General features: G+C 44.5%; 1 protein-coding gene across 2 annotated transcripts; it reads left to right on the top strand.

The window, feature by feature from the left end:
- The first annotated feature begins 133 nt into the window (after positions 1-133).
- Positions 134-19165, top strand: DDX25 (DEAD-box helicase 25). Of its 2 annotated transcripts, none has more exons than XM_059392104.1 (12): positions 134-296; positions 927-993; positions 1249-1290; positions 1767-1902; positions 3448-3540; positions 3626-3728; positions 5187-5301; positions 6282-6459; positions 13943-14180; positions 15258-15420; positions 17433-17621; positions 18885-19165. In XM_059392104.1, exons 1-12 carry the CDS (start codon positions 165-167, stop codon positions 18944-18946), a joined length of 1518 nt encoding a protein of 505 aa, XP_059248087.1. In that variant the 5' UTR covers positions 134-164; the 3' UTR covers positions 18947-19165. The 2 variants fall into 2 exon arrangements, with proteins under 2 accessions (XP_059248087.1, XP_059248097.1); XM_059392114.1 differs by lacking the exon at positions 134-296 and adding an exon at positions 318-334.
- Positions 19166-24431: the final 5266 nt, after the last annotated feature.

Raw genomic sequence — 24431 nt, 5'->3', positions numbered from 1 at the left:
GCGCCGCTGCCAGACGGCAAACCTGCCTCTGAATTCGTCTCCCGCAGCCCCCACCTCCTCTCCTGGCTCCGCCCACCTCCCTGGAGCTCGCGCGCCTGCGCAGCGCGTCGCGGGTGGTCGAGGGCGCGTCAGCCCGCCCCCGGAGGAAGCTCATTGGCCGCAGGATGGAGCCGGGCACTGCCTCGTGCCGGGGGAGGGCGCACGTGCTGGGGGCGGGAGCTGCGATCGTGGCTATGGCGTCGTTACTTTGGGGAGGCGACGCCGGGGCGGCGGAGAGCGAGCGGCTGAACAGTCATGTAACTGCCGCTGAACCGGGGAGGGCAAGTGGGCGCGGGTCAGAATCGCACTCCGAGAGGGACATCTGCCGGGAAGGGCGGGAGGAGAGAACCCCGCTAGCGTGTGGAGTGGGGTGTCAAATGGTGGGGGTGGGGGGGGATGTGGCAAGGATGTGGGGGAGGGCCAGGGGCAGGAGACCCCGAGAGGTACGCAAGACCTTTGGTTTGAAAGGGCGAAATGAAGACCCCTAGAAGTCTCGGGAGAGAAAGGAGCTGACAGTCCCAACTAGATCTTGGAGTTTCCTGCTCTCCCAATTTGACCATTGAGCTTCGGCTAGCTTCCATCTTACCGACCACCGCGCTTTGCTACCCACCATCCCTTCCTCGTGCTGTGACCCCCAAGGACTGCCACACTTAGGTTAGAGGACTATAAAGAGGAACTTAAGGTACAGGGGCAGCAGTAAAGTCTCCTTCGATTTTTAGCGTAATTCATAGAGGTGACCTATTCCTGAAAAGAATCTAGTGTCAGAATTAATACCTGACAGGGCAAAGGAAACAGTATTCGGGTGGGTCCCTCCCTGCTAAGGGGGAGCCCTGGGCTGCTTGGTGACTTGCTTCCTAATGTTGGTTGAAATTTGTGTCTTTCAATAGTTTTCAAACCTCATCCATCCCCGGAAGAACCTTCGGGGCATTAAGAGTTCTACAGTCCCAAATATAGGTGAGTGCTGTTAGATAAGGCAGACTGGCCTCAATTAATTTAAAAAACAAAACAAAACATTGCTTTCCTCAGGTCTCTGGCAACTGAAATGCCTCTGGCTCCTATTAACTGTCAAGGTGCTCCACTACCTTCCCAGTTTTTTAACCCACTCCTTCACTGGATGACCCTTGCTGTCAGTGCATACTATGGAGATGGTGAGAGATCATACACTTTACATTTCTGTTGGTATTTATTGTTTCTCTTCCATTCTTTTAGATGGTTCTATTAATAATACGGAAGAAGATGATGAAGATGTAGGTAGGAGATAAATTTATTCGCATGTAAACTAGCACTCATGATTTTCACAATGAGCAAATAATATAATCTCAATGGGAAAAGGGCGGTCTTCTGCTTTCTTCGTAAGTAGTGACTATCAGGAGAAATACTAAATTAGGATTAGCCATATTTCTTTAGGGGAAGTTGAAATGGAATATGTAGGAATGGACTAAGAGTTTTCAGCTGGCAAGGAAAAATTAGTTCTGGTGGTGATAGAAGTAGGCTTGCTTAAGGTCAGAGGTTGGTATAGCAGCAGAGCATAAGAAACTGGATTCTCGTCTAAAAAGGAATTCTCAGTGTTACATCATTCTTTCTAGAATCTCCTTTTAGAGGAAAGATGAGAGTAGGAGCAGTTGCTTGACATACATTCTCTGAATGGGAAGGACCAATTGATTAGATTCATTTTGGAGGCTGGATTTTCTCCTGCAATATCATCCTTTTTAATTTTTGCTTTTCAGTGGATTTGGCAGCTAATTCACTCTTAAATAAGTTAATCCGACAGTCCTTAGTAGAATCCAGTCACCGAGTTGAAGTCTTACAGAAGGATCCCAGCTCTCCACTCTACTCAGTGAAAACGTTTGAAGAGCTGCGGCTGTGAGTACTTTTACTCATTTATTGTGGGAAAATGCCGGAAAGAATGGTACCGAACAAAGTAATCTGCTAAAAATAAAAACTCTCAGAATCCCCTTAATGTTCTAATATTTAATACTAAAATGAGATGTGTACATTTTGCATGTATTTGAAATATAATTCAGAAAGGAGCAGTAGGATACCTGAGTGTGCAGCAAATTGAGAACATCTTGATGGTAAAATATTCTAACTTTATGCTAATGGGGATAGCTAAGCTCAACACAGCCATATTGCTATTCTCCATACTGTAATACAGATACGGGGACACTGATGGCCCAAATACCTTCCCTCAACCCCTTTAGATGAGTTAGAAGCTGTTACCTTCCTAATTATATTTTGTTTCAGACGGTATTAAAATGAATAACTTTCCCAAATGGGTTTGCATTTTCGAGGGATCTATCAACTAGCATTAAGGAACTGCATTTTAACAGGAAGAGTTACTAATAGGGACTTACGTAGAGGGGAAAAAGCCAAAACCCCAATGCCCCAACAATTTCTAAATGAAAGAAGAAGCCTACTTGTGATTAACAGTTGGCAGCCAGTAATCTGCCAAATAACCAAATGCAAAACGTGCATGTCATTGAAAGTGGAGGTTTTCCAACCTATGTCATTTTCTCTTCTTTCTATCAACTATCATGAGATCGCGGGAAAGATGCATTTAAAAATGCTGGCTCAGGGGTGTGTGAGTTGCTCAGTCAGTTAAGCATCCAACACTTGATTTCAGCTCAGGTCATGATCTCAACATCATGAGATCAATGAGCCGTCCATTGGGGTCTCTGCTGGGCCTGGATCCTGCTTAAGATGGTCTCTCTCTGCCTTTGCTCCTGCCCTCTACCCCACCCCACTCGTGTGTCTTCTCGCTTGCTCTCTCAAAAAAAAAAAAAAAAAAATGTTGGCTTAGAAGGATGAGGTAATATTGTGTCCTCTGCTCCTAGAAAGAATTGATGTTAAGAATTACCTCAATAAAACTTTGTCTTCTTTGAAAACTGCTATTAAAGAATCAAAGATTGTCATTCATTAAAAAGAATTAAATAGTATGGGCCTCTGGCTGGCTCAGTTAGAAGAGCATGGGACTCTTGATCTGGGGGTCATGAGTTCAAGCCCCATTTTGGGTGTAGAGATTACTTAAAAATAAAATCTTAAAAAAAAAAAAAGAAAGAAAGAGTAAATCTGTTTTCTGCTTGTGCAGAAAATAAAACTCTTCTGACAAATTTATACACTTCTATCAGATGAGTTTTTCCTTTTTTGCTTAGTTCAACCGAAAGTTCAATGTTAGGCTATTAATACTGTCCTCAGCCTAGGCTTATAGCATAGCTTATTATTTGAGTGGTTCAACTATACAGGCATAATTGTGTATGTTTGGGAGTCAAGGTATAAACTGTATATTTCTAAATCCTGAAGCCCTGTTGTAGAGTGGCTTAATTTAGAAATACACCTTTTGAGTCTGTATTTCTGAGGCTGCTGACCAATTGTAGGCTTTAAGTGTGTGCTTTTTCTTTTTTCTTACAGGAAGGAAGAGCTATTAAAAGGGATCTATGCAATGGGATTTAACAGACCATCCAAAATCCAAGAGATGGCTCTCCCTATGATGCTGGCCCACCCGTGAGTTTCCAGGGCAGTGCTGTTCCAACTTGGTTTTTAGCCTTCTGTGTGCAGTTTATGCCCAGGTGTCTCTTTTTTTCTACAGACCCCAGAACCTCATAGCCCAGAGCCAGTCTGGAACAGGAAAAACAGCTGCTTTTGTCTTGGCAATGCTAAGCAGAGTCAATACCTTGGAATTGTTCCCACAGGTAAGGAAAGGTTGATGGAGAGAGGGGAATGCTTGCAGTGCTAGTGATATTTTAGTAGTGGGAGATAATATTGCCATGCTATGATAGCATGTAGAATAGGCATTTCTTCTCAAAATCACAGAGCATTGGGGCAGGATGGAACGGTGGTGGGAGCGCAGGCTTTATAGTTTGACCTGTTCCAGTCCTAGTCTCTCTGCTTACTCCTAGAGTGTCTTAGGTGAGTTAGTAGATCTTCCGAAGTCTGTTTCCCTGTCTGGAAGGATAACATCTCTAAAAGCGTGGATCATTGCTGACTCTGAGCACAGTGTCTGGCTTGCTTAGTGAATGAATGCCTCATAGAATTGTCGTGTAGATGAAATAATATATCCTTTTCACACTGCACTTGACCTGAAGTGAGCAATTCACAAGTGGTGGCCTTAGAGCTGTAGGACCAAAGCAGCACCCGGTCCGCTGCCTCCTGTAGCAGAGGGGAGACTGAGACTTGGGCAGGAAAGTGTCTCGCATGAGGTCACAGGTAGCCAACAGTGGCAGAGCAGGGGCTGGAAGTGTGCTTGCCCTTCTCTTAGCCTAGCTTCCACTTTGGGCAAGTGTCTGGTGCTTTTCCTGTGTATCTCCAAGCTGCTCTCATCAGCTCATTTGACAAGCTGAGTACCTGAGTACTGAGTGCACCCCACGCAAAGGATTCCTTTAGGAAGCTTACAGTTTGTTAGCAAGATAAGCTGGGGATGTGGAAGACTGGTGCCTGGCTTTTTGGACAGGTTCACTGAAATACATATTCAGGGTTTGGTATTATGAATAAAAATTTTTCAGGAAAATCTGTGCTTAAACCCATGTTGAGAAATGTGTGGAAACAATTATTAGCACTTTAGCTATGTTTTCCTGTCCTCTGTATCACAGATATTTAATTGAAGCCCATAAATGCATTAAATATCACCAGTTTCTTCCATCAACATCTTCATTCCTCAGCAACCACCAGATATAGGGGCTGGAGGTAACAAAGGGAAGAGTTTTAGGGAATATTCTGCCAGAGGTGTGTATAGTGGATTGGATCAATCAGGGAGTGTTCTGGAAACAGGCAGACTTTTAATAGCAGGGAAGAAGTGACAGGGTGACACTCAAGGAGTGGTTTGCCTTGCATTTCCTTTCTTCTTGATTCCCAGCCTCCCTACACCACCCCCCAACACACACACAATAAAGCCAGATCTGTGGTTCTGCATAACTCTAGAGAGGAATATATAAAGGTATTTCTCTATCCTTCAGCCCCTTCTCTCCTTCCATACTCAACATTCACTTCAGATCTATCACTGCTAAATTGTGTTCAACTGAAAATACTTTATTCATCCAAAATCTCCCAGTTTTGCACAAAACTTGTGTCTCCCTGTATGAATTTTAACTGTGCCTCAGATTTGCATGATGGCTTGTGTGAGCCTTGCGATTTCCCCCTCCTTTCTCTCGCAGTGCCTCTGCCTAGCTCCTACTTATGAACTGGCTTTGCAGACTGGTCGCGTGGTCGAACGGATGGGAAAATTCTGTGTGGATGTTCAAGTGATGTACGCCATTCGAGGGAATCGCAGTATGTACCAGTAAGCCGGCCTGGCAGATTTTGTAATTCCGGACTCCACCACCAGCAACCATATTCTGTACCTTCTCCGGTTTCTCGTCTCTAGAATGGGAGCCATCATAGCACCTGTCCCAAGGAGCTGTGACTGGAATTAAATGAACTGATGTAGAGGCAGCACTGTGTACACACTTGGCACTTAATAAGGACCCCGTACATGTTAGCTGCATCATTTCCACATCCTGCAAGATGATAGCTTTCGTTTTTGGGGGGCTCAGTTGTTTTTTTGCAGAACAAAAAGTGTTTAACATTTTCATTAAAGTGTCACATGTGCATAGCAGGAAAAAATAAACCTTTAAAACAGAGAAGGTCAAAAGATAAAGGTGGAAGTTGTTCTTCCTTGTCATTCAAAAACATGTTTCCAAGGATAATAGTTTTATTCACAAGACCTCCGTGGTTTGCTTTCTTTTTTCAGTTTGTACACATGAGGATGTACATGTAGGTGTTTGTTTTTGTAGAGTGTTCATGAAGATGGGAGCGTTTTTTCATAATGTCTAAAAAAGCACATGCTTTGGACATCTTTCTACATTCATGAATATAATCCCACCTCATTGTTTTGACTAGCTTCATAGCATTCCATAATTTATTTAATGTAACCCATTGATAGTACTGTGCTTATTTTCCATTTGGGAACAGTTGGTAGGTTTCTCACAGCTGTGCTGCTGTTTCTGTAAGGTGATGGGATCGCTGAAGGGTGGCTTTTTCACTGACCGTGGGGCAGAATCCAATGGCAGGACTGTTATGACTCTAAACCTAGAAACGGGGGACTTATCCTAAAGCTCTGCAAATACAAATCCTCAATGACCCTCAGGGTTTGCACTTAGAAAATCGTCACGAAATATACTTTCACTTCACAGTCCTGTTGTGTGGTCCCGAGTTGTGGACTGTGAGGGTCCTTTGCATCTGAAGGAGTCTTTCAACCCTTTTCTCCCCAGTTCCCAGAGGCACGGACATCACCAAACAGATTATAATTGGCACTCCTGGGACTGTTCTAGATTGGTGTTTCAAGCGAAAATTAATTGACTTGACTAAGATTCGTGTGTTTGTCCTGGATGAAGCGGATGTGATGATTGACACACAAGGATTCTCAGATCAGAGCATTCGGATTCAGAGGTAAGTTTCACATTCACCTTTTTTCTTCCTGGATCTTCGGTCTGGAGGGGGAGTTTGATTTATCTGCTGCTCCCAGTTGTCTTCATGGCTTGATTCCCTACTTCCTTTGCTTTTAAAACAAACTGGGGAGTATTTTCACCAGCTCAGCAGCCTCGTAGACTGCTGTCATTTCCCCACTTTAGTTTGTCATCTTGCCTGATTGGTTTTGTTTCCACTGCAGGCCTATACATGAAACCCACCAAATTGTGCCACTAATTTTGCTGTTAAGAGCAAATGTCTAAAGAGAATTTATTAAAGCCTGCACAAGCTGCTGTGGAGAGTAGAGAACACAGTAACTTCGAATCAGGAGACACATGGTCTAGTCCTGATTTTGCCTTTCATTTGTCAAGTAAATCCTGTTGTTTTCCTAGGCCTCTCTCTCAGGATCACCCAGGGGCCTTAAAATTACACATTACTGGGCCTAACCCGAGCCTTACTGGTTCAGAATTTCTGGGAGTGGGCTCTAAGGATCTGTGTCACTTATTAAATTCAAGTAATACTGAGGGGCACCTGGGTGGCATAGTGGATAAAGCATCTGGCTCTTGGTCTTGGCTCAGACCATGATCTCAGCATCTTGAGATGGAGCCTTGAGTTGAGTTCTACACTGAGTGCAGAGTCTGCTTGGGATTCTCTCTCTCTGCCCCTCCCACTCCTGCCCTGCCCAAAATAAATAAGTAAATCTTTCAAGAAAAAAAAAAAAACAAAAAAAACAAAAAAAAAAAAACAAGAAACAAGCAGTTGTGAAAGACCTGTAATGAAAAACAGTGCTGCTTCTAGAGAATCTCTATTTTGGTATTAACCTTCATATGTTTAAATAGTATGCTCAAATGGCTGTTTCTTAGTGTGTCAGTGTCTGTTGACTGCTAGTATAGGAAGTGGGAATCCAGCTCTTTGGTACCACCACCCTCCCCCCGCTTCCTGTCCCCTCTGCCACCTCTCTGTGCTTACGTTGTAAGAGTTGACTGCCTTAATAGTGTTTTTATCATTAGGGCATTATAAATATTGTTCACTGTCATGCAGTGTATTATTATAATTATGTTTTTTCCTTATACAGCTATTTCCCCTAGAATTAATAATTGTCTGTTTTCCTTAGTTTGGTTAGTATTACTGGCTAGGGATATTTAATCTTTCTCTGCCTATTTCGTCATATGTGTTTTAATTTCAGTGGTATTTCCAAATAGGCAAATACATTTAAAAACTCCCATCAGTGGGGCACCTGGGTGGCTCAGTGGGCTAATCCTCTGCTTTCAGCTCAGGTCATGGTCCCAGGGTCCTGGGTTCAAGCCCCACATCTGGCTCCCTGCAGGGAGCCTGCTTCCCCCTCTCTACCTGCCTCTCTGCCTACTTGTGACCTCTCTCTCTCTGTGTCAAATAAATTTTTTAAAAAATCTTTAAAAACAAACAAACAAACTACTCCATCAATGTCTTTTTTCCTGAAACTCTCCCAAGCTCTGTCCAGTTTCAGTCTGGTCTGGTTGTACAGCTGTCACTATAGGTCTTGGAATCTCCCGTTTTCTGGGTGCTTTTTCTTAGTTACTGTCAGTTTACTCAATGTTCGGGAGTATATTCTCTAATCATTTCCTGAAAAGACTTGTTAGGAATTTCACTTTCCATCTCCCACATGTCTGAAAGTGTCTTCATTGTAGCTGTAAATCTGATCTTTTGATGGACAGTTTGCTTGCATGTGGAATCCAAGTTAATTCTTCCAATAAATTCTGAGTCAGTGTTGAAAACAAAATTTTTTTAAGATACCATAATTAATACTGTCAGTTCCCATGTTGTTGCTGACAAGTTTAATGTCATCCTGATCCCCAAACTTTTGTAGGTAATCTGTTTTTTGTCTCTAGAAGCTTTCAGAATCTTCTCTCTCCACTGTATTCTAATATTTCTCAGTGATGTGCATTGGTTTGGGTCCTTTTTTCCTCACCCATTGTTCTCGACACATAGTGCACTCATCCTCTTCATTTGCAAAATTTGTGCCTCCCAGATCTGGAAAAATTGCTTAGGTTATTTCTTTCCCTACAGTAAAGAACTTTTTAAAGAGCAGGACACAGTCATTACAGACAAAAAAATATATCTATGTAATAATATAGAAAAATAGTCATACACATGTGTTATTAAGATAAAAATATGGGAAGTACATGTTTCTTTTAAATTCTATATCCCCCTATATTTTCTATTACATAGTTGCTACTATTTGGGGCACCTGGGTGGCTAAGTCGTTAAGTGTCTGCCTTTGGCTCAGGTCAATATTCCAGGGTCCAGGGATTGATCCCCACATTAGGCTCCCTGCTCAGTGGGAAGCCTGCTTCTCCCTCTCCCACTCCTCCTGCTTGTGTTCCCCTCTCTTGCTGTGTCTCTTTCTGTCAAATAAATAAAATCTTTAGGAAATAAATAAATAAATGCAACTATTTAAGCAAAACAACAGAACTGGTTAACAGTGGCAATTAGCCATAATTATTAGTTCAATTAGCTAAATGAATAATATGAGAAACATAAACAGTATTTTATAATGTCATCTTTGACAGCAGTTTATTTTAATCTCTTTAAATTCATTATTGGCTGCTTAAATTTTGTGCTCTGTGCCATTATATATTTTTAAGATACTCAAATAAAAGATTTTTTATGAGGATAATTTCAATACAATAGGACTAATTAAATAGCTCTTACTTGTGTTTAAAGACCCAACCAGCACAGTAAGCTGTTTCTACTCTTTTCCTTTCCTCTTCCAGTAATAATTCTCTGAACTACCTGAAGCCGCCTTTTTGGTATATGGTGGGAAATTTTACATTGGACCATAAAATTCATTTTGCTGACTCCTGCTGTTCGTCCAGTGTGCTGTGCTCTTCACAAAAGTGTTCAAGCATGGACTAGTTAAGAGTTTACTTACTATCAACACCAGGTTTTCAAACACGCAAGCATTCGTGTCTAGCTTTCTAGAAATGTACACATCCGCGCTGCAGGCTTGTTTGGTAGATCAGCTGTTTGTCATTCAGATCCCTTGCATCTGTAAATCCACCATTTAGGTTCTCCACATCTAAAATGTCCATCGTTTTCAAACGCCCTGAAGTACATCAGCTACCACTGCGGTTCTCAAGGAAAATGGTGGTGAAGCACAGAAGCGATTTAGGCTTGTGAAATCAAAGATGGATTCTAAGTAAGTTACAGTTTATAGCAAAGGAACAAGAAAGTCTTGTTCAACTGGGCTGCCCTTTTCTGGTGACATTTTTTAGTCCTGCAGCAGCCTTATTTCCTAAAAAATTAGTAATTTTTTTGCTACGAGTATTTGTAGGTAACACTAGACAACTCAGGGGCAAACAGTCTCCTGAAAGCAACTTCACAGGTCATCACACAGTTTTGGAGAAACAGCATTTTATTACAATCATTTACTATGATCACCTCCTCCATTCCCACCTTCAGTGTATTTTCAGATTAGAGAAGGACTTTTTGTCTCACACTTTGAAAATATGACTTTATGACTGGGCAACTTTTTAACTCCTTACCATGGCCTCAACAGTGATAGTATCATACAAGCAGATGTCCAGGTGACTCTCCAGGTGACTCTCTCCTTCCATTTCCATACAGGTAAAAATCTTACTAAGTACCTCTGCAAGTTCTGAGGAAGCCAAAAGTAAGCAAAAACTTTGATAATGAAAGCTCGGTGTTACAATTAAGCAAATGATTCACCTTTTAGAAGTGCTGTGCACAAAGCCTGCGGGATATTTAGGTGGCAAGATCTTTTTGTTTTCTCTGAGAATTTTATAGACTGAGTGGAAGCTGCCAGAGTTTACGTTTGCACTGTCTGCGGCACATGCAGACAGTCGAGCAGAAGCTAGTTTGTATTTGGATGTGATATCAGCAATCTTCTGTTTTAGATTTTCTGTGTCTCATTAAAACTCCATAGAAGTCAAGAAGATATTTTGAACTCCCACTTTTCAAATCCTAAGAAATGGGGGAAGATATTTTTTGTTGCTGTAATTTGACATAGCAGCTGGTGTAATGTACAAAGTATGAGCACTGACTGGTAAGATCTTCCAGAATTAGCTCCCCACTGAACGTGGTAAGGCATCCATGGTCAGAATGTCTCCATTTGTTCACCTGCAGGACATTTCACTTGCAAGCATGGAAGCACGCGATGTAACTTCACTGTTTCCTAGAGATACCAAGGGAGGAACGCACTAATGCATGTCCCTCTGTGCAGGGTGGCCAGACGGGTTCAGCATCCCCTGCTTCCAGTTGAGCACTATGTGCTTTCCAAAGACAAAACAACTTTGAATTTAGAAGTGTTGCCTGTCGCATCCTGAACTTGGGAGGTTCGGTGTCCATATATACTTTTCATGTCTCCTTCCCACCAAGCCTCATCCTCTGTTCTTCCTTCATGCGGGACAGTGGCTCTTTTTCTGGTATTTACCTTTTTCACCCAGTTGAATGTGTCCTTCTGTCTGTCATTAAAATAACACAGTTGTTTGACCTTCTTTTCCTGAGATTGCCCTGGCTTTCTCTGTTCCTCTTCTGTAACTTCCTTTTCTTGTTATAGGCGCAATATGCTGCTATTGTCTCTCTGAGAATATTAATTCGAGTATTTACAATTTTTTTCCTGTTTTCAACTTTGCCTCTGAATTATCTTAAGTTTCTCCTTTTTGTCTCTTTGTTCTGTCTCTCTTATGGTGGACCTTTCCCCCTCGTATCTGGTGATTCTTGGCTAGCCTCTCATTACCTATGGTTGAGAACCAAGAAGCTTGCTGGCAGCTCTGGGTGCATGGTTGGGGCTTGTGACTTGGGCAGCTCCCCCTAGGATGCTCGTTACTTGCAGGTTATTAGAACTATGGAATGTCTCTCATCTCCTCCGTAGGAGACATATATTTGGTTGCTGGCCTCCTGGGAAAAGGGCCAGGGAATGGGCTGCATATTCATATGCATATTTTCACTCCCTATTTTCAGCTCTCTGCTTTACTCTCACCTTCTGCGAGGCTGGCATCCCCAAGTCTGGGATTTCTGCACAGAATAAACCTCTAGTCTCCTACTTGTACATGCCCAACTGCCTGAAATAAAGTGGGATCCAGCTACTCCTTATACACATTTTCAGCCAGACTTCTTATTTAAAATAGTTTTGGCCAGGGGTGCCCTGGTGGCTCAGTCAGTTAAGCATCTTCTTTCGGCTCAGGTCATGATCCCAGGGTCCTGGGATTGAGCCCACCATCAGGCTCCTTGCTCAGTGAAATCCTGCTTCTCCCTCTCCCTGCCACTCCTCCTGCTTGTGTTTGCTCTTTCTTTCTCTGTGAAATAAATAAAATCTTTTAAAAAATATTAATTTTGGCCAAAGATCAAGTGAGACTCTCTCTTGCCATCCCTTACCATTTACATATAACTGAGAATGAAAGACTCAGAATTCCAGGAAAGACCCAATTGCTTTCACTTCAAGAGAATATTAAGTAATAATTAGGGATTTATGGGGGTACCTCAGTGGCTCAGTGGGTTATAGCCTCTGCCTTCAGCTCAGGTCATGATCCCAGGGTCCTGGGATCAAACCCCACATCAGGCTCTCTGCTCAGCAGGGAGCCTGCTTTCCTTCCTTTCTCTTTCTGCCTGCCTCTCTGCCTACTTGTGATCTTTGTCTGTCAAATAAATAAAATCTTTAAAAAAAATTTAGGGATTTATGTTGCTTGTTCATTCCTCCATTGTTGATTTTCTTCTTTTGCTTAAACAAGATTAAATCATAGTATTGTCCCATAGAAATATAATGCAAGCTACTTGTGTAATTTTAAATTTTCTAATAGCCACATTTTTAAAAAGGTGAAATTCATGTTATATTTTCTTTAAATATATAAAAGATAGCATTTAATAAGTTATCAATTTAATCAATATAAAAATCATTAATGAAATAATTTACATGATTTGTTTCATCCCAGGTCTTTGAAATCCAGAGTGTTCTGTAGAATGCCCATGTTTCCTTTCCTGGTGTAATCTGTGTACATCGTCTTTTTGGCATGAAATGTCTCAAACCTTGGGATGCCAGTCGTGGTGCCAGCTTTTTCCAGATGGAGAACTGTGATACAGTAGATGGCCAAGATGTCTCCCCTTCTTTCCCCCACCCTCTCTCTCCTCCAAAACACAGCAAGCTAATGCAGAATTTTCCTCGTATCTTCTAGCACACCACCCCCGCTTTCTCTGGCACCGGGTGCTCGTAGCTCCAAGAACTCTCAGAGGTTCTGAGGGAGCCCCTACCTTTGCATCTCAGCCACTGTCTGCATCACCGTTTCCATCTGTACTGCTCATGTGAGGGCGTCATCTGCTTTCTTGTTTACCACGCTTTCCTGTCTTCCAGAAATACATTGAGTTATCACATCCACTGATTTCTCTCCTTCTGTTCATGTTGTGGGTTCATGTCTTTCTGTCTCTTTATAATCATACTCGTGGTACGTGGGAAGCAGGGAAGGTACAGCTGTAGACAGTCTACTGTAGTTGCCCAGAAGTCTGCCAGATCATTACTTGGAAAAGCTTCCCAGACAACCCACGCCACAGGCTTGACGTAGTACCTGGGAGTCACTGGATTTCATGATCTCCCCACTCTCCTTTAACACTAACATCCTATCTTCTAGATGCTCTGTCTTCTCAAAAGTGGTGATTTCTCTCTGGTGCAATCAGAGTAAGTTAAAATTTATTGATGTATACAATATGTTCAGAGAAATACATGAATCACAAGTATACAGCTGAGTGAAAATTCAAAGAGGTTGGGTTCATGAGATAATAGCCCAGACCAAGAACTAAAAGTTTACCAGCACTCCAGAGTTCCCCTACAGATTGTTTCCTATATCCCAGCCTCCACCTGCCCCCCATCCCTGCCACTCCTCCCCAGGGTTAACCTCTGTTCTTACTGCTAGCTTCATTTTGCCCGTTTTTAAACTCGGTGTGAATCAGCCCTGTGTTTGCTGCAGGTTCAGCTCATGGTTTGTGTGCAGTAGTGTTTCCCCTGTGTTCCCCTTTTGTTTCTATCCAGGTCCTTCCCATCCCAAAGAAAGTGAGTGTGGCTGTTCTTTTTCTCCCAAGAACTCTAACACCTGCCATTGAATTACTGGCCTGTTTCCTTGCTCCCATTTCACTTTGTGTGAGACGAACACCATGAAGAATACCTAGACGGACACCCGGGGCTCCTGACTCTGCCTCGCTTAGGAAGAAAATGGGCATGAAAGACCCCAGACCCTTCAAAATACATATCTAAACTTTGCTCTTGAGCTCCACACTCAGCTTGTGTGTGTCTTTCCAAATTCTTGGTGGCATAGAGGGGCAGAACACATGGCCCTTTGCACAGGGGTGGAACTTGTGGCAGGCAGCCACTCCTCTGCTGACCCCTGGTGGCAGGGGCTAGGACATGTTTGAAGCCCTCCACCCCCCAGGAGAGTGACAGGGATGGCCGAGGCTGATGATGTCTTCCCTTCTCTTACAGAGCTTTACCTTCTGAGTGCCAGATGCTCCTCTTTTCAGCGACCTTTGAGGACTCTGTGTGGCAGTTTGCAGAGCGAATCATTCCAGACCCTAATGTTATTAAGTTACGAAAAGAGGAGCTGACCCTGAACAACATCCGACAGTATTACGTGTTGTGCGAGAGTAGGAAAGACAAGTACCAAGCCCTGTGCAACATCTACGGTGGCATCACCATTGGGCAGGCCATCATCTTCTGCCAGGTAACGGTGCTGAGATCTGTCCTCGCCGTGCTCAGACTCGCCCGCAGGAGTGGAGGGGACAGTGACACTAATAGGGGCCAGAGACCCAGGCACCCCTGTCAGCACTTTGAGTACAGGAGCATATTTAATCTTCAGAACCACTTGGGACAGAAATGAATCCGTATGTTATGGGAGGAACTTAGAAAGATTAAGTAACGGAATAGAGACTTCAAGATGACGTTAAATAGAGGCCTCCCTATTTTAGGATTGCTTCTAACACTTGCCCCTGTAGGTTGATGTTCATTGTGGGGTTTTTACAGGTCCCCTCCATCAGATTAAGAATATTCTTTTCTAGTTCCTGACTTACTATGAGTAAAGTAGCCACTCAGTCACTCACTATTAATATTTTCCTATTTTTATTTTCGTATTTATTTTTTGCTCTCTGACATGTTTCACATTCACATCTTGGTTTTATTTTCTCTCTACCACGTGAACACTGTAAGCTCCATGAGTGCAGGACCTCCTCTATCTTACTTGCCTAGTCTCACTAGAATTGGCACCCGCCTGGCACAGGGACAGCACTGAGGACATGCTTGTAGAATAAAAGCAAGCTTGCTTCTACCATGGACTAGCCATGAAAACCTTGGGCAAGTGACTTCATGTTTTTAAGCTCTTGGTTCTTTTTTTTTTTTTTTTAAATGAAATGAGGTATGCGTTTCATCGTATTGTGGTGAAAACAGTGACCGTAACACATTAAAGATCTGAGCGAGACACCAGGAGATAGGAAGCACACTTACAGTGCCTGAGGTTGTCTCCACTGTTATTCCATTTTGTCATCATCCTACCACATGAAGCAAGTGAGCATTTTATCTCTGCTTCATGGCTGAGAAGCCAAAGCTCCCACAGGTTGAGAGGATATGACCTTGAGCAGCACAGGAGGTGCCCCATTCGAAGGTTCCTCTTAGGGCTTAAGGGAAAGGTAAAGCACAGCTCCCAAGCAGCCTTTCTGGCTTCCCTGCTGTGCCTATGTGAGCATGGCAAACACAGCCAGTCTGCTTGGACGTGGGCTGCTATGCTGGGTTTTGTGTTTTCACATAGACTCGTCGAAATGCCAAGTGGTTGACTGTGGAGATGATGCAGGACGGCCACCAAGTGTCTCTGTTAAGCGGAGAGTTGACCGTGGATCAGCGAGCCTCCATCATTCAGAGGTTTCGGGATGGGAAAGAGAAAGTTCTTATAACAACCAATGTCTGTGCTCGAGGTGTGTGCGTGTGTGTGTGTGTGTGTGTGTTCATGTTCAACATCAGGTTTATTGAAATGTGATTTGCATATGATAAATCTCACTGATTTTAACTTTACAGTGACTTTTGACAAACATACAGAGTCATGTGACCATCACCATAATCAAAGTACAGAACACTCCCCTCATCCTCCAGAACTTGCTTATGCCCCTTTGTAGCCAGCCTCTTCCTTTTATCATCTGACCCCTGGCAACTACTGATCAGATTTCTGTCTCTTTATTTTGTTTCTTTCAGAATGCTATATAAATTAATGCTGTTTATATAGTCAGCCCTTGTGTCTGACTTATTCCACTCAAGTAATGCTTTTGAATTCATCAGTGTCGTGACTTACATCAGTAGTCCAGTCCTTTTTGTTGCCGAGTAGTAGCCATTGAATGGGTGTACCACAATTCATCCATTCACCAGTTGAGGGACATTTAGATTTTTAACAGTTTGGGGCTATTTTGAATAAAGCTGTAAGTATTCATGTATAGGTTTTTCAGAGACCTGTTTTCATTTCTCTTGGATAAGTATCTAGGAGTAGGATGTCTGGGTCATACAGTAAATGCATATTTAGCTTCCTCAGAAACTGTCTTCCAGAGCGACTACCTCTCTATCCTCACTAGCTGTGTTGGAGAGTTCCAGTTCCTCCACTTCCTTGCCAGCAGTTGGTGTTGTCACTCTTTTTAATCATTCTAGTAGATGTATGTGGCATCTCATTGTGTGTTTAACTCACATTGCCTAACGATGTTGACCATCTCGGAGGTGTTTTTAACTTCAAAACTTTTGACTACTGAGGGAAAAAAATTCTTTGTTTTTTTTCAAGAGAGTCCTTCCTACAGACTTCATCCTTCTTGTACTCTTGCCTAGACCCCATATTCAGACAGTGTTTCCTAATTCATTCTTAGTTCACCAGATAGAAATGGGGAACTGCCAAGCTATGGAGCTCAGAACTGTGGAAGAGTAGCCTGAAAAAAGGATGAGGTCCCAGCCCCTTGGGAGGTCAGTGTCCAGATGCTTGACTGTCTAGACCAGTGCAGCTCAATAAAACTTTCCACACTGATGGAAATAATCTGTTCTGTGCTGTTCAGTTGGTAACCACTGGCCATATATGGCTAGTGTGACCAAGGAAATGAATTTGTTTAAATTAATTTGAAGTTGGATAGCCATACTGGATGGCATGACTCTAGACCTAGGAGGAAAGAGGGCACCAGGAGCTCCAAGGAGGACAAGGATGGTGACCCAGACAGCTTACTGTGCCGGAGGACGGAGGCACTGGGGGATCACAGAAGTCTTCCTAGGGAACATTAGATGTGAAAGGTTTTGAAGGAAGGGTAGAGAATCCAATTGGGTAAGAATTGACAGTTTGCTTGGAAAATGGCAAGACCGTGTGGCTGTGACATTGGATCTGACTCAGGAGAGGAAGAGGTGAGACTTCGGGTGCTGGGAATCTGGAATCATTTGTACTTCGTCCTGTGCAGTTGGGGCAGTTGGGTCCTGAACACAAGTGTTCTGGACGTTGTCATGGTGACTGTGGTCAGAGAGATTAGAGGAGAGAAGAGGGGAACCCAGCTGGAAGTTGTTGTAATGGTGAGCCAAGGGATAAAAAAGACCTGGATGGGAGGACGGCCAGGGCATGGTGCAGAGTGGGGTTCCAGGAAGGGTAGGGGACACTAGATAGGAGGCTGCTGGGGACTTACACAGCAGGAACGGAGAGGAGGCTGTGGCTCTGTGGGTGGTGAGAGCTCCTGTCCACAACACACACACAACCTTCTGTGGAACTAGCTTCTACTGACACTCTTAAAACGAGCATCCTAGACCTACTGTGCAAGCACACTGCCTGACCAGTATCCACTTCCTTGATGGAAGACCAGATTTTATTTGTAAATTGTGGCTGTTACATGAGAATTCATTCCCTTGGCAGATGTGGTTTGTCAATAGCTTTGTCCTAAGGAAACAGTTGCAGGACCCTAGGGTGTCTCTTCTCTTCTAGGGATCGATGTGAAGCAGGTCACAATTGTCGTGAACTTTGATCTCCCTGTAAACCAAGCTGAGGAGCCAGATTATGAGACTTACCTTCACCGCATAGGGCGGACAGGACGCTTTGGGAAAAAGGGCCTCGCCTTCAACATGATTGAAGTGGATAAGCTGCCCTTGCTCATGAAAATCCAGGATCACTTTAGTAAGTAGCACCTGTTGCCATGGGACCCGTGCATCTTGCTGATGTTGACGGTGATGACGTGTGTCACGCACCTTATGCCCAGAGGCTTAGGGGCAGGAGCCAAGGAGTGGGAGACTTCTAACTCACAGTGCCAGAGTCCCCACAGTGAGACAGTTGGTGAAATCATCCATATACAGTAGCTGAAGAACAATCCAAAAGTCCAGTGGAATGAGTATGAGTTCAGGTTTATGTTACTCCCCTTGTAGGACCTGGGGCAGTTTTTCACGGCCCATAAAGCACCATCTGAAACAAAGTAATAAAGTCCTTTAGGATTATATTCTGTCCCCAGCTTCTTCTCTTACATTATTCCCTTCCTCTGGCCTCACCCTAACAACTAAGATGGTCCTGAATTCTGCGATCTGCTGTCCTTCCTCCAGACCCCCATCCAAACAAGGCAGGCTCCCTGATAACTGGCTAGGGCTCCTGGACTGGCTCCTGCCCTCTGACCGAAACTGATGGAAACTAGAAGGGTGACCTAAACTGAGGTGTCTACCTCTCAAATTATGCCCCAAAGCCCATGGATATGGCTGGGGAGCAGGGGAAGAGGAATACCCAAATGACCCCAAATATATCTTCACCTTTTGGGAAAAATCGTACTTTACTTTTGTGGGAAGCAGTGGACACTGTCCTGGGGGAATGCACAGAGGCACGAGTATGCAGTCTAGAATCAGACTGTAGCATGTCCAGGGCCCCCTCAGGGAAGCTGATAAAGCACCCTATGGTAGGAGAAGCAGGGAGGGTGAAGAAAGAAACTTACAGCCCGTCCACTCTTGCTATGGTGAGCGCCATATGACCTAGTCTTGGGAAGCGACCTCAGTGGAGGAGACTCAGCCCCTCTCCCTGTTGCCCCCACGCCCCCTCACACTCACTGCCGCCTTCCCCCCCCACGGGTTCTCTTCATCCCTCCTAGCATGAGCAGGCCCCTTCCCAGGCTCCTCTCACTTGTGCTCTGGCCTTTTCCCTACCCAGCTGTCTAGACACGCATGTTCTATTGTTTGGTGCATCTGATGCTATTTTAGTCAGTATTAATTGGTTATTTTGATACCATCTGTTCCTTAACTGATCTTGAGAATGTTCCTCTCTCAATGCTTTCTGTGCAAGGGTTCACAGGAACACATATCTGCAAAAGTGTCACTGTCTTCAGAAATTCGGAGTTGAGTGAGATTTCATTGACATTTCATTCAGGCCCTGGGCTCAGACTGATTCCATTCTCTCTCCTTCTAGACAGCAGCATTAAGCAACTCGATCCTGAAGACATGGATGAAATTGAAAAGATTGAATATTGAAGACAGAACTTTGTTGCTTGTGAAATATCTAGTTTATGTGAGAATGTCCCAGTGGGTTTCGAAGGTAATTTTTTCTGTTTGGGCTTTTTCAAAGTGAAACTGTTAAATATGGCAAAATAAATGTCATGGTACCTTAATCTTAAGACCTGAGGTCTTTCAGGAACCAGATTGGTGTGAAGCACATGATCCTTTTGAATAAAAAAGCGAGATTATTTCTTATTCTAATCTCATTTACAGGTAAACATCTTTGTGTGGGTTTCTGGGATGTCGTGGGACCTCATTTCTAGACCTGAGCACACTGCCTCCTGGGAACACGTTGGGGTGCCACGAGATGGCAGTAGAGCCTTACTGGGTCGGAAATGTGAGCTAGCGTGCGGAGAAGCCACTGGCCCCAGCCTACTCACTGGTGTCCCTTCCCCCAGTCAGGCGTGCTTAGGAAGGCGGGCGCGCCGCACATAGACGTGCACGCGCACACCTCTTAGGTGGGAGTGCAGGGTGAAAGCTTCAAAAAGTCAAACAATTTAAAAGAAGAAATTTTGCTTTTTTAATGTTTCAGCTGACCTACAGAATGTAGAAATATTTCCTCTGCTTGGCTTCTTAATGTCTTCAAAACAGAGCAGATTTAATCCATCACCAGCCATGTAATAGTCTCTGAAAATGTGGCTTTGTTATAGGCATTTTTTCAAAACAGGCCGGGGGGGGGGGGGGCTCATTTGCCTTATTAAAAAAGTAACATTTCATTCAGGGTATATCTGAGAATCCCAGACGTTTTCCTATAAGTCCCATTGCGATGCTTTTCATTTCTCACATTTGCTGCTAACAAGTGAAACAGTGGGCTTGAGGAAACCGGGGAAATCGATACTCTCCCTGAAAGCTGGAGCGGGTCCACGGCCTTCAGCTAGAGAGCCCCGGCCCGGGCGGCCCGCAGAGCCCCACCCGCAGCTGCGGGGAGTGCCCCCGTCATCCGGGGCTGGGGAGGGTGTTTCTGGCATATCTGTTCTGGTATTCCACGTGCAGAGCTCCCTGCCCAGGTTTTATCCCCGTGAGGAGGGCTCAGAAACACATGAAAACCATCCAGCTGCCTCACTCCCCGGCAGACCAGACACCAGTGAACGGAAGAGGAAAAAGATGTTACAGCCGTTCTCAGATCCCAGAGTAACAGCAGCCTCAGAAAAAGGCAGCATGTTAACAGAATGTGCCGACGGAGGGAGGGGTGTGCCGGTCACTGGTGCAGCTCGGAGGAGGGACCCCAAACACCAGCCCGGCTGGCTTCCCAGAGAAGACACCTTGTGTCCTTTTATGAGAGAGAAATCTGTGTTGAATGATGCCTTTGGCCACGTACTCAGCATCACTCTACACTTCTCTAAGATGAGCCCCGTGAGGCAATTCCAGGTCCAGCTCACTACCACAATTACCTGGAGAACTTGAAAAAAACATAGACTCCATCCCCCGTGCAGAAGAAGCCAGAGCCTCCAAAGATAGGTCCCAGAAGTGCAGGCCTGGGGAGCTGAGGGCATAGGGAAAGCAGTAGATAAGAAAGATCACAGTCTCAAGAGGTGCTCTGTAAATTTTTTATTTATTTATTTGTTTATTGACAAATTTATTTGTCGAGTAAATAATTCTTTGCCATTTCTTCATTCCCTGACATTCTTCCCTGATGTTTTCCATCCAAGGTTTGAACCTCAGTTATACGGCACAATATGACTGAGCATAGGAAGTATCTTAAGATGCCCTGCTCTATCTGAAGAGGCAGTGCGGCCGTGCACATAACGCAGCCTCGCACTAGGGAGTTCTAAAGGAAACTTTGCCATTGCCCTCTCCAGTCCGCATCTCCCATAGACGCTCTACCGGTTATCCTCACAAACTTCTCCAGTGATTTCCATTTGGCAACTGTTCCCACCGGGTCTGCAAATAATGGGCATTCTTCGGCCTTCCCCTTTGCCCCTCTCCTCACATTCCTTTGACTCGCCACCTAGGAGGCCGCAGAGCCGTCCTGTGTTCTGTGCACATCACAGCTGTCTTAACACTAGCTGTCCAGTGTGGTGAGTCAACAATCCGAAGGCCTTTCTTCGGGGTGCAGCTCCTTGCTGGGAACTGCAAGCAATTTTCACATCTCCGCGCACAGCCTGGCCAAGGTCATCTCTCAGTTGATGCCTGCCTGAGGAAGGAGTCCATGGAGAGGCAAGGAATAACCAGATGATTTCAGTGCATCTGTGCACTGGGTTAATCAGCTGTGTATTACTTGGCACCAAATACTAAACCAAATCCATTAAGTTGATCTTGGCCAGCATGATAGTGTTAGCATATTGAAATTCACAATTACGTAGAGCAGGGCTGTGACTCCCAGTGGGAGTTGTGAGCGAACACCTCACCTGGGGCACAGCTCCTATGATGTTAGGTGCTGGATGGAAGGCAACTATGAATAATGGGAAAGGCAAACGCATTGGTCATAGTCTGGTAGGGTGTCTGACAGCCCTTCTCAAGAGACGCTATTGCTTTTGGTCATGGGAGAGTGTTGATCCCCCTCAGCAAAGCCTGGTCCCAGTGAAAGCCGCTGGCGGTCTCTGCACGTGTGATCTGCAGTGGAAAGTCTTAGAGGATTGCTGGCGGAAGGGGAGATGAGCAGGACCTTCCCAGCTCTGGGGAGAGAAAGCTGGTTGGGTCCAGCCTTGCTTCTGCTCTGGGTCCTCTGAGAGGCTCGGTCTCCTTTCCTTTGATTCAAAGAGGGACTCCACTGGAAAAAGGACCCGAGCAGAGACGACAGAGCTGTTGCACTGGAAGGTGAAATGGGAGTTCAGCTCAAGGACCCCTCTGTGGGCCTGCACTTCTTTGCCCTCTGAGCTCGAGGGCCTTCTTTGCTCTTTCCTGCTGTGGTGTAGAGAGTCCATGCATGCTGACTCCAAAGGCATGTGGGGTCCAGCAGGTGGGCCTGTGTTAGTTTTACCATAGGACTAATGGAAGAGTGGGGTCCTCTTAAATCCTCCCTCATGCCAACACCGCCCCCACCATGATGGCAGGGAACCGTGTGTTTTAAAGGTACTCATAACATTGTAACCCATGGAACTATGAAATATCTTGGTCTTGCTTGAAATAGCTCAGGCTATGCTTCAAGGTATACCAACTTTCTATTCTTGGAAGAATCCAAAAACGACTCGCCCCAGAATTTTGTATACTTTTTTTAATCCATGGCTGAGAGGAGAGTTAGACCTTGCCCTTCTTATTTCTGTCTGCTGACCCCGTGGCCCCCTAATGTTTTCAGTTTTGGGTTCTACATTCTCCTGGGCTCTTAGCTGTCCTGTGCTTCCTGCTGTCAAAGGAGGGATGGGTCAGCCAGGCTCTAGCCTTCCACGTCCGTCTCTCCCACCCCAGCTGTGCTGCCTGATGCCCCTCAGAGGCAGGCTGTCAGAGTCACGGTCTTGAGACACTGCCCTCTTCCCCTAATTTTCCCTATTGCTTTATGTCTCAGTCAGCTTGGGCACCATAACAAAATACCACAGATTGGATGGCTTCACAGAAATTTCTTTGCTCACAGTTCTGGAGGCTAGAATGCCCAAGATCAAACTCCAGCAGCATTCACTTTCTGGCAAGGATGCTTGTCTGCTTTCACACGATGTCCTCACGTGGCAGGGAGAGAGAGCGCTGGCCAGTGTACTCTCCGGTGTCTCTAATCCCATAATCCCAACACCAGAGCCCCTCCCTCCTGACCTGACTCCAAATATGGTCACACTGGCGGTAGGGCTTCAATATAAGAATTTGTAGGTAGGGGTGAGGAACAAACATTGTGTCCTACCTGCCAAATCACACTTTGCAATCTATCATTTTTAAATTATCCATATTAATATCCATAACACTCCATTCACTGTCATTTAAAAATTTGGTTGAGGGGGCACCTGGGTGGCTCAATGGGTTAAGCCTCTGCCTTAAGCTCAGGTCATGATCCCAGGGTCCTGGGATCAATCCCCGCATCAGTCTCTCTGCTCAGCAGGGAGCCTGCTTCCCTCTCTCTCTCTCTCTCTCTCTCTCTCTCTCTCTGCCTGCGTCTCTGCCTACTTGTGATCTCTCTCTCTGTCAAACAAAATCTTTTTAAAAAATCTGGGGAGAGGTTGAAGCACCATTATCCTTTTATAATGTGGTTTCCTACCCCACCACTAAATAGCCAGCTCGTAAACCCTTCCAATGTAAGACAGGGAACACACCGGAGATGGGATGATTCTTGGTGAAGAGAAGGAACGGTATGTCCTGAAAGCTTTCAGAGTCCCCACTGCCCATGTGCAGCTGTCAGCCCTCCTCCCACAGTTAATCAGCTTCAACTTCTACTTGGGTTAGAGACAACCAGAAGCTCTAATGTATTGAAAAAAAAAGATGAGCACTGAAAAGGTCTGTATTCCACTCTTGTATTCCTGAAGAAATGAAGGAATTTTCTAAGTGAGAATCTCTACAGATCTAAAGTCTTTAGTCCTTAGAGGGAAGGGTGGGCAACTATCTCACAACCTTCTTTGGAAATTCACCTTTGCCCATGATTTTTTTTCTATTCAGTAGAATGGCTATGGGTTTCTACAGAATTTCTAGAATATATTTTTCATGAATGGGGATAATGTCTTATTTTTTGGTGAAGATTTGAGAGAAAAAGCACTAGCTGAGGAGGGGCAAGCAGATTCCCTGCTGAGCAGGAAGTCCAACTCAGGGCTCGATCCCGGGACCCCAAGATGATGACCTGAGCCGAAGTCAGATGCTTAACCAACTGAGCCACCGAGGTGCCCCTAACGTCTTATTTTGAGCTTGATATCATGTTAAGAAGAACGATGTGGTTTCACTCGAGTCCCGTAGTTTGTGATTTGTGGCTTGGAATCCCAGTTGGAAGGAAATGACTGACCAGGACGCCCCACTTTTTGTGAGGTTTAGAGGCATGGTCAGGTATAACAGCTTCAGGCATGATTTAGAAGGCAGAGCCAGAGCAGGCTACTTTGTGAAGTAGTGAGCTCCCCATTCATGAGACGACTGTTCAATCGATCAGAAGCCTCCATTACGGTCACTTGCAATGGAGACTGTACTTCTTGTGCTTGAATTAGCTGGGAGTTTGGAATATGATGATCTCAGAGGCCCTGTCCATTCTAAAATACCATGTTTCCATGACTGCACACAGCAGAGCTACACACATGGAAGACCATGAGCCATAGAAGCCTTGCACAGAGGAAGACTGTTTTCCAGAAAGGAAAAGAAAATGGAGTGATTAAGTTCTAACCTGTCTTAACTTGCAGATCCACTGGCCTGTTCCCCATGTGACAAACTCTCTGTGCCCATTTTCATCAACCCACGCAGAATGTGGATTACTTTTCACTTAATATTTATATTATAAAAGCAATAAAACAGCAAATAAAAGTAGTAGGGGGAAAAATACCAATAAAACCATTAATTCATCACAACAATTATCTTGATGTAGTCCTTTCCATCTTAGTATGACTACTTGTAGTTAATCTTTACTTGA

This window comes from Mustela nigripes, chromosome 1 (genome assembly GCF_022355385.1).
Source record: "Mustela nigripes isolate SB6536 chromosome 1, MUSNIG.SB6536, whole genome shotgun sequence".
In the NCBI taxonomy this organism is placed as follows: Eukaryota; Metazoa; Chordata; class Mammalia; order Carnivora; family Mustelidae; genus Mustela; species Mustela nigripes.
Note: the sequence above shows the minus strand (reverse complement) of the source record. Positions and strands in the feature narration are given on the sequence as shown.